This window comes from Mangifera indica, chromosome 2 (genome assembly GCF_011075055.1).
Source record: "Mangifera indica cultivar Alphonso chromosome 2, CATAS_Mindica_2.1, whole genome shotgun sequence".
Classification (NCBI taxonomy): domain Eukaryota; kingdom Viridiplantae; phylum Streptophyta; class Magnoliopsida; order Sapindales; family Anacardiaceae; genus Mangifera; species Mangifera indica.
The window spans coordinates 18,977,007-18,985,974 of record NC_058138.1 but is presented as its reverse complement, the minus strand read 5'-3'; the positions used below and the strand labels follow the sequence as shown (position 1 = coordinate 18,985,974).

At 36.2% G+C, this 8,968-nt stretch overlaps 1 protein-coding gene across 3 annotated transcripts; it reads left to right on the top strand.

Moving 5' to 3' along the window:
- The first annotated feature begins 220 nt into the window (after window positions 1–220).
- LOC123209326 (BEL1-like homeodomain protein 4) lies at window positions 221–6,857 on the top strand. 3 transcript variants are annotated; one of them, XM_044627309.1, is made up of 5 exons: window positions 221–394; window positions 1,266–3,021; window positions 5,088–5,491; window positions 5,584–5,644; window positions 6,040–6,857. In XM_044627309.1, the coding sequence occupies exons 2-5, from the start codon at window positions 1,396–1,398 to the stop codon at window positions 6,541–6,543; spliced, it is 2,595 nt and encodes an 864-aa protein (XP_044483244.1). In that variant the 5' UTR covers window positions 221–394; window positions 1,266–1,395; the 3' UTR covers window positions 6,544–6,857. The 3 variants fall into 3 exon arrangements, with proteins under 3 accessions (XP_044483244.1, XP_044483245.1, XP_044483246.1); XM_044627310.1 differs by lacking the exon at window positions 221–394 and adding an exon at window positions 674–992; XM_044627311.1 differs by lacking the exon at window positions 221–394 and adding an exon at window positions 1,030–1,146.
- The last annotated feature ends 2,111 nt before the right edge of the window (window positions 6,858–8,968 follow it).

Here is an 8,968-nt window from a genome sequence, read left to right as displayed (position 1 = left end):
TAACAGTGGTGCTTGTGTAATTAGTCGCTTCAACGAAGGGTGTTACTTTTCATATTTAACCAATGAAATAAAGCAACAGAAATTTCGGTCCAAAGGAGCAAAGGACCCTACGGGGGGACAGATAATTCAATCTTGGAGATTCACGAGTGCGGACAACTTTTCCCCGTTAAACCTAACGCCGTAACGTCATAGAATTGCTTAAAAACTCTAAGCGCGCTTGGACGTTAAAGCAAACGGCTGATTATTGCTTTTTCAATTATTGTCCTCACTCTTGTTTTTCTCTACACCCTCACTCTCTGATAGTCGCCGGAATTTAACCGATGATAATCCTAACGACCGCTCTAATGGGTTAGTCTCAGAATTAAGATCTAAGCAGAAACAAACTTTTTTGCAGGTGATTTTTTTTATACTTTTTGTCAGTGAAAACATGGAATTTCTGTGTGTTTATTGTTCAAGATGAATAAATATATGCAGATCCACTGGGAGTTCAATTCATGTAGCGTTAGCCTTTTCTTGTTATTTGTTTACTGTATCTTTGGCTTTCGTAGAATAATGGAACTTATGACGCTGATATTCAATTTAATATTCACTTATATTGTATTATATTGTTGCCTTTTTTGTTTTCTGGTTTTTGGCCTTTTGCCCTTCGTGTACAATACTACTGGTTTATAGTAAATCCTTTCGTGGATTCTTTCATGGCTGGAAATGGAACTTGTTCTCGAGTCTCCATAATCAGCTAGATCTATGTGGTTAACTTTTCATCTTTATAACTTTTGTTCACGGGAGGAAGTGAAAAAGGCTGTAGAATTAGGGTTTCGGTGGTTGACGTGAAGTGTTTTGTAAACTGGACGTATTTATTTTCATGTGTGGAGTTGCTCAGTATCTTTTCTTCCTTCTCTGATGTTTTGTTGCTTCTCTTTTTCGTTTGGATTTTAGATCCAGTAGCTATAGTGAAACAGTTCACAAGTGTTAGCGAAGTCCACGAAAGATTTGTATGGCTCTTCTCACTCTATAGTAGCTCCTACTTCCCGTCTCTCTCTGTTTCTTTTCATTTTAAATTTTCTATCCATTTTATGTACTATTTGTCGTTGATATCACTGCCCACCTTCTGTCTCTATTCATTTATCCATGAACGACAAAGATAGGGTAATTTGAGTTGAGTTTGTGTACTAAATGGATAGGTGCATCAGTAGTTATCTTTTATAGTAGTTGAAAGTTAAATTGATTTCATGAAAGTCTGAGATGATTTTTTTTTTTTTTTGCAGGAAAGTGTTTTGAAATGGAACTACAAAACTCGACGGCACTACAATATATACGCGGTTCTTTATTGTTCACTAGCCTGTAGTTGACTGAGTTTGTTTAAGCACTACAAAGAGAAGAGTTTAGAGTTGTTGGATGGATATGAGCAACTTTAGGTCTGGATCACATGTTGCACAGCAAAGCCGTCGCGATAAGTTGAGGATTCAACAATGTTCATCTTCAGGTCAGCACCTAGAGGACTTCGCTCACAGCATGGAACAGTCATCAGTTAACCCAGATCTCATTCATGTTCGTAATGTGAGAAGTGCGAATTTGCTGTTTGACCCCACTCTTATTTCGTCTGGGATGATCAATTTTGCTACAACTTCCAACGTTTTGTCTGGTCAAAGAGATGCAATGATTCACCAAGAGTTGAGTGAAGCTCAACCCAGCAATAGGCCTATAATGGCAGCCGGGGATGATTTTTTCCACAGTTTGCCTCTCACGAACTCATCCCAGTATGATGCATCAACGAGAGCCGCTGTTGATAGTGGTGATTTTCAAGGATGTAGTAGTAGCAATTGGAAAAGTCTTATTTCACAGACAAACTCAGATTGGCTGGTAAATTATGCTAGTGGGTCGGCAGGTAAGGATATCAATCAAAATGAAATGCAGCTTGTTAGGGAAGTCTTGTCAAATAATGTGAAAGTGGGTGATGTTCCTACGACTAGAAAATATTTAAAGACTAATATTTTCAATGAGTATCAAATTGTTCAATCTACGGTGACCAATACATCAAGCGAAATTTCTTGTCAAGATAGAGAAAAACAGCAATATGGGGACATGCATTATGCTACTCCCCTATTTCAAAACAGTATTCAGGATGTTGTTACTTTGGCTTCAATCGGAACTCAAGAGGGGTTAGCCGTGGCGTCTGTTGTTCAACATGATGCTAGAGAAACTGGCCATGCCAATTGGATTGATTCGGATTCTGGTAATGAACTTGTGCTTCTTCCGAATTTTGGGAATCAGTCGAGTGCTTTTCGTTATACTAATGCCAATACATGGAGCAGTAGACCAATAGAGAGTTGTCATCCATGGAATAACGAATCTGGCTTCATTGAAAGGAAAAGTGACATAGAATTGAACAACACTGCAAGTGAAACTACTACGCAGGGTCTCTGTCTATCTCTTTCATCCAATCCACCATCAAAATTGCATATAAATCATTTTGGAGATGGATATCGGTCTCAAGGCTTACACACAAGGACAGATGTTTTCAAGGAACCTGAGGTGTTTAAGGCTGACAAGATAGATTATTTGACCTCAATGGCAAACCCATCTAATACTATCAAAGGTGTTGGAAAATCTTTTTCGGAATTTGTGGGGACATCTAACTCCCATGTTCAACGAGGTACCGGTCCTCTTGGACCATTTACTGGATATGCAACTATTTTGAAAGGTTCAAGATTCCTAAAGCCCGCACAAGAGCTACTGGATGAATTTTGTAGTTTAACTGGGTCAAAAGTTGCCAAGACATGTTATGTGGCTGAGAAAGTCTCTTGTGATCATGTCAACTCTTCAATTTCTGTGGACGTTGATGCTGTAGATGTTACCGATAAAGAGGTTGGAGCTAAGGGCAATAATTCTTGTTTATCGTCATCGACATTTTACAGTTCAAATCAAATGAGTTGTATTGGTGGTGTTGGCAGCAGTTCATGTGAATCTTACAGGCCCGAATACCAACAAAAGAAGGCAAGACTCATATCCCTGCAGGAAGAGGTTCGCTCTATTTTTCCTTATTTATGATTGATTAATATCCCATATGCATCTGTGATTACCTAATACACAATTTTGGAAATAATCTGATCATTATATAATAAATAGAAAATGAAGTGTAGTATGAATAAATTGATGATTTTTGGAATGAATATATATGATAACATGAATTTATTGATTTATTGTGACTTTTACCAAAGACTCTCAAAAAAATTAGTGCTAAATAAACTAAGCACATGACATAATTGTTATTTGGAATTTGAAACAGTTAGTTTCTTGTTCTTAGTGGTGTATGATCTGTCATGCATGTCCGAATCCATTTTTTTCATATTTAGTCCTGACCTGTATGGGCTAAATTGATATAATAAGCACAATGATTTGAGGTGTGGTGGTAGATGATGTTTGATCAGAGTCACCTGCACTCTAATTAGTTTTGATGAACACGACAGATTTCTTATGCCTTAGGATTGACAGTCGCTCTTTTCAAATTTATTAAGAATAAAATTCAGTGGAAGGATTGGAGTGAAGGTTATGGGGTCTTCAGACCATGATTATAAAAAGGACTGTACAAATATAATCTGTTGTTGATAGATATCAGGATGAAGTATTTAAAAATATATGGAGTTAAATTCCTATAGATTCTCTTCCCAAGAGTTCAAGGGCCCTAGAAACATCCATGCTTACTACTTATCTAGTTCAACTTTAAAAGTAGGCTATGACAAGGTCCTCAACGCAACGAGATGATTACTAACATTAGATGTGCTGTAAAATATTTTATCTCAACAAATATATTTTTTTTTAAATCAAAACTTGGTCTCAAATCGGGATTCCATTGGTTAGTCAAGGTGCCAGACAACACCAATCATTGGTTTGAGTTTTACATACTAGATGAATATGATACCAAGAATCGCAAACATTATGTTCCTGAATTTCATTTATTGTTTTTCTGAAAAAGAGCTTGTTCCTGCTTACCTCTGGACTGTGGGTTAGAAAATCTGCAAACAAGAACCATAAATATATGAATTTGGTAGTATACTACTGTACTGACTGATCTATAACAATGAATTTCTTGTAGAAAATTTCTTCAAGTCATTTTATTTCATGGAGGTTCATTATGATGAATGACTCAGTAAATTACAGATCCATTAACAATGTGAAGTTTTGACCATATGGCATTTCTAGTATGTCTCCTATTTTTTTCAAATTTGTTGTGCTATTGAAGTTTCTCAACGCTAAAAACTGATTTGTGGTTAATTTGAGGATTTTAGTTCTTCTACCTGTTATATCTTATTGTGTATATGAGTTACACAGTAATACTTTCTGTAAACTTGGCGTGCACTAATTTGCATGGGTGAAATTGTGATACTGATTAGAATTTCTGTGTGGCTTATTGATAAATTTGTGAGAATTCAATTAAGCTTTGAATAATTTTAAGACAAATCATAAGTGGAACTTTATTCATGACAGAGAAGGGTACATGATTATTAATCTAAACTTCAATGATTTAAGTGATTTGAAAAGTGAAATAAATTATTGATTGAATTTGAAGTTGAAATTTAGTGTAAGACAGGACATCCAAACAGGGTTCTGGTGGCCCTACTGCTGTCATCTGGTTTTCACATAAAGTTGGAAAGGTATTCTATCAATAAAAATAGTTTGGCTAAGAGTTGCTTCCTCTGTATGATTGTGTTTGATGATTGATTTTGATTAACAGTGCACACCACTTCTTTCAAATTCACTTTTTTGAATTTTAATATCCAATAATTTGTCTTCTTACAATGGATGAAGGGCCCATTATTGATTGGTGGAAAGAACCGCCTGTATATCTGCCGACATAATTCCTATTTTGCTATCTAAATCACTGTTAGTTTTTCCAAATTTGGTGCTTTATAATGATCAGTGTTGCTTTTTGCCACACCAACCTCCTTTGGTAAATTTTGCTATGATGATTTCTATTTAGAAATTGTTAAAAGCTTGATATTTAGAGTACGAATGAATTTTTAAGTTGGGTTTATATGTTCATTTACTTAACCAATTTGGTAACTCTTTGTATCTGTGCCAATTGAAAGGTATGCAAAAGGTACAAGTTGTACCACCAGCAGATGGAAATGGTGGTTTCATCTTTCGAATCAGTTGCCGGACTTAGCACTGCTACACCTTATGTTTCCTTGGCTCTCAAATCAATTTCAAAGAACTTTCGGTGCCTAAAAACTGTCATCGCTAATCAGCTCAAACATGTAACAAAAGTTTTAGGGGAGGACTTGCTGTCTTCAGCTTCCTTTACTAGTACTAGTAAAGGTGATACAAACACATCAAGACTAATGTACATGGAACAAGGTTCTCAAAAGCATAAACTGGGTGGGAGCAACATGGGCTTCCTTGAATCTCAACATGTCTGGAGGCCCCAGAGAGGCCTCCCAGAACGTTCAGTGGCAATTCTCAGAGCTTGGTTGTTCGAGCATTTTCTCCATCCGTGAGTCTCTTCTCTCTCACACCCACTTTCTTTATGGAAACTTTGTGGTTTGGTATAATATTTTCTGCCGTGCCAACTCTTTTTCTTTCTAGGTACCCAACAGACACAGATAAGCACATGTTAGCCACTCGGACTGGCCTATCTCGCAACCAGGTACCTCTTAGTATGTTACTGAATTATTATGTCTAAGCTACAGAAATGAACACTTTGAGTGATTTAATTAGCATTTTGCAAAGTTTCATTGGTGGCGATGCATGTGGGGCAGTGATTCTATTCTGTTTTCCATCTATCGTATGTTGATTCATTTGTTAAGTTTTCTGATGTTAAAGAAAATATTGTCTTCCATTCTGGAGGTCTCTTTATGTTGAACGTAAAGACTTGGTTTTCTGATGTTAAAGAAAATTTTGCCTTCCATTCTAGAGGTCTCTTTATGTTGAATGTAAAAGACTTGGATAGTGTCATTTCATTATTGAAAGTTTGGCTATAACATGGTCTTGTGAGGTATAGACCGGAGTGTGGTCATGCTGCAATGTTTGATTTTTTTGCAGGTTTCAAACTGGTTTATAAACGCCAGAGTACGAGTTTGGAAGCCAATGGTTGAAGAAATACACACACTTGAAACAAAAGGCTTGGCAGAAACCGGTCTAAATTCCAAGAAAAGTGGACAATCCGTCAGTGATGGTACTGCCAGGTCTAATAACGGTGATGAACCAATGAACAAGGTAGGGATAACTGCAATGTGTGATGAACAATTGGATTTCTCAGGCATTGGTTCCTTGGTAGGCAATGAAGATGGAATCACTGCAGAGCAGTGGAACCAGGACAAGCGATCAAGAGTTGATTGTCATGTTCATGTTACTACGGGCATGGACAGGTCGTTAATGAGTTTTATACCATACAACAGAAGTGGGATGGAGGTGGGGGGACTTGGCGCGGTGTCGCTCACACTCGGTCTCAGGCATGGCGTTGAGAGCTCGCATCAACAGCAACAACAGGAAGATCAACTTAGGCAGCAAATAGGAGGTCAGATAATTCATGATTTTGTGGGTTGATGAATTGAAGCGGAGCAAATAAGAGGGAGAAGAATTGCTTCCTCCATTTTATGTCATTATGTCACATGCATTGGCAACAAAGCATTGAAGGGATAATTAATCAGTAGAATCGTGTCTACTAAATTAATCCATGGTAGCAAGTCACCTGACATCATATTAAAATTCATTGTGCTGAATGATGAATGAAGGATTTGTTTCCATTAACTAATACTTGCTTTCTTTCTCTTCTTTTTCCACTGTAAGAAGAAATTTGTATAAGGAAGAGAAACAGTAATGACATGAAATGGAAATCTGGTTGCGTTTTAATTTATGAATATGAGCTAAAGACGAAGTGACGTCCAAATTCATTAGTCTATATAAAGGTGATTAAGAAGGGATGATGATATATTTAATCAACGATAATATTGTAATAATAAATAAATGATGCAACGAGAATGAGAACGGGGCTAACCAGGGTTGATAGTGAGCCCAAACCTCTTCCAAGCCCTCATATCATATCGAATCAGCTTCAAGATCCGAAGATAAATAACTCGCTTATTAATTCTGTTTAACCAGGTACTTAATTTCTCTTGCAATAAAACTAGATTTCACAAATAACAAGAACAATCTTATACATAAGTAATAATATATTATTATATAATTAAATAATTTTAAATTAAAAATATAATAATATATAATTATATAATAATATATCGTTGTTTGTGTACAAAATTGTGCTCAGTGTTTGTGCTTCTTTTTTTTTTTTTTTTTTTTCGAAGAGACAGCAGCATGCATGATTTATACATAGCATACATGATTTCAAGGATCCAAGATAAAACTATAGATTTTATCCTAAATTTAGTAGCGGCAAATGGCATTAGTTCTTAATTACATTCATATTTCTGCTATCATGCAGCCAAGCACATTAGTTCCTGCGTGCCCAGAGAGTCATTGGAAGTTACCTTTAAAACATTACAAAAGATTAAATTATTAAATAAGGCTATCTAAGATTATTTGACAATATGGTACGCACAGATGATACATATATATAGGGTCTTGATTCTACATCCAGAAACACTTAATAAACATAGTCAATCCTCACCAATATATATATATAAAACTATATTATGACATAACTTTTACAAGTTTTAGTCACCGTCTCTTGATCCAACTCCAGTGCCACTATCATCACTTTGATTAAAATCCGACCGAGGGATGTAGTGGTGGTTATCTAGATCACTAGGCGGATACTCGACTTTCACATTATTTTCATCCTCTATCAATCCTCGGTCACACCGTATTGCTTGTCGATCACCGACATCCAATAAAACCCTTCTATTTACAGCCAAGCAAGAGCTCAATGTCATCAGGATTAGAGCAACCACTAGCACCCTCATTCTTGCACTGATTTGATTATCTTTTCACACTGCTATTTCAAGAACACACCAAATTCAAGTTAGAGACTATAGAATACATTTACTTTAAACAATGTATTTAATTACTTACCCAGATGGAGATTAGAGTTTTTGTAAAATTCGTGGGAGAGGATGGAGAAGAGTGTGGAATTTATATGGGAATGCTCTAGCTAGCTAGGGTTAATGTGATTATTGGGTGTTAGAATCACATATATCCATTAATTTTGGTGATGGGTTGTCCACCAAATGAGGCAACATGAAGTGGGGGGAACCTATAATTCAATTATATTTGTTTTTAAAACAACTAAAATGATTGAGTTGAGGAATAACTTTTTACCCATATTAGCACTATAATTAAATAGGAGATCTCCACATTAGCTGGTGAACCGGAAGTCAAATGAAGCACAAAATTTATCTACTAATTAACTTCTGAACAACGCAACACTTTTTGAAAGCCGCAAATACACTGCCGTCAATCTTTCATAGTCCCAAAATCAATAGCCTCTTTTCTTACAAATATAAATAAATATTTGTTGCTGTTTTACAATACTTAATTAATTATCTTTCTGTGTTTGCGTTGATTTGAGGCCAATTGTCCCAGTATTTGAAACAGGAAACCTAGGCAAAAAGATAGGCTCCATTTGTATAAGTAGGTCGTTGGGTTTATGAATGCATCCCAACTAATGTCTAAATCACTTATCAGTATGGCTCAAGAATTCGCCTGAGTAATTATGAATATCCATTGTTTTTTGGCCTTAATCTCAATTATTATGATGCACCCACCAATAGAAAATGCAGTAAATGGTTTACATGACATGATAGGCATTTAGTCCTAGTCTATGAATTGATCGATTTGATGCCGATTAAATGCTTAGTTTCTCTGTACACATGTTTCTCACTTCCGCTTATGATTGCATCGCCGAATCATAGCGAAAGCATTACATCCTTTCTGCCGTGTAGGGATTAGGCTTTTGTGGTCCTTGTGGACTGCCTTGGTCTTATTTATTTCTAATTAACGCCATTGAGGATCA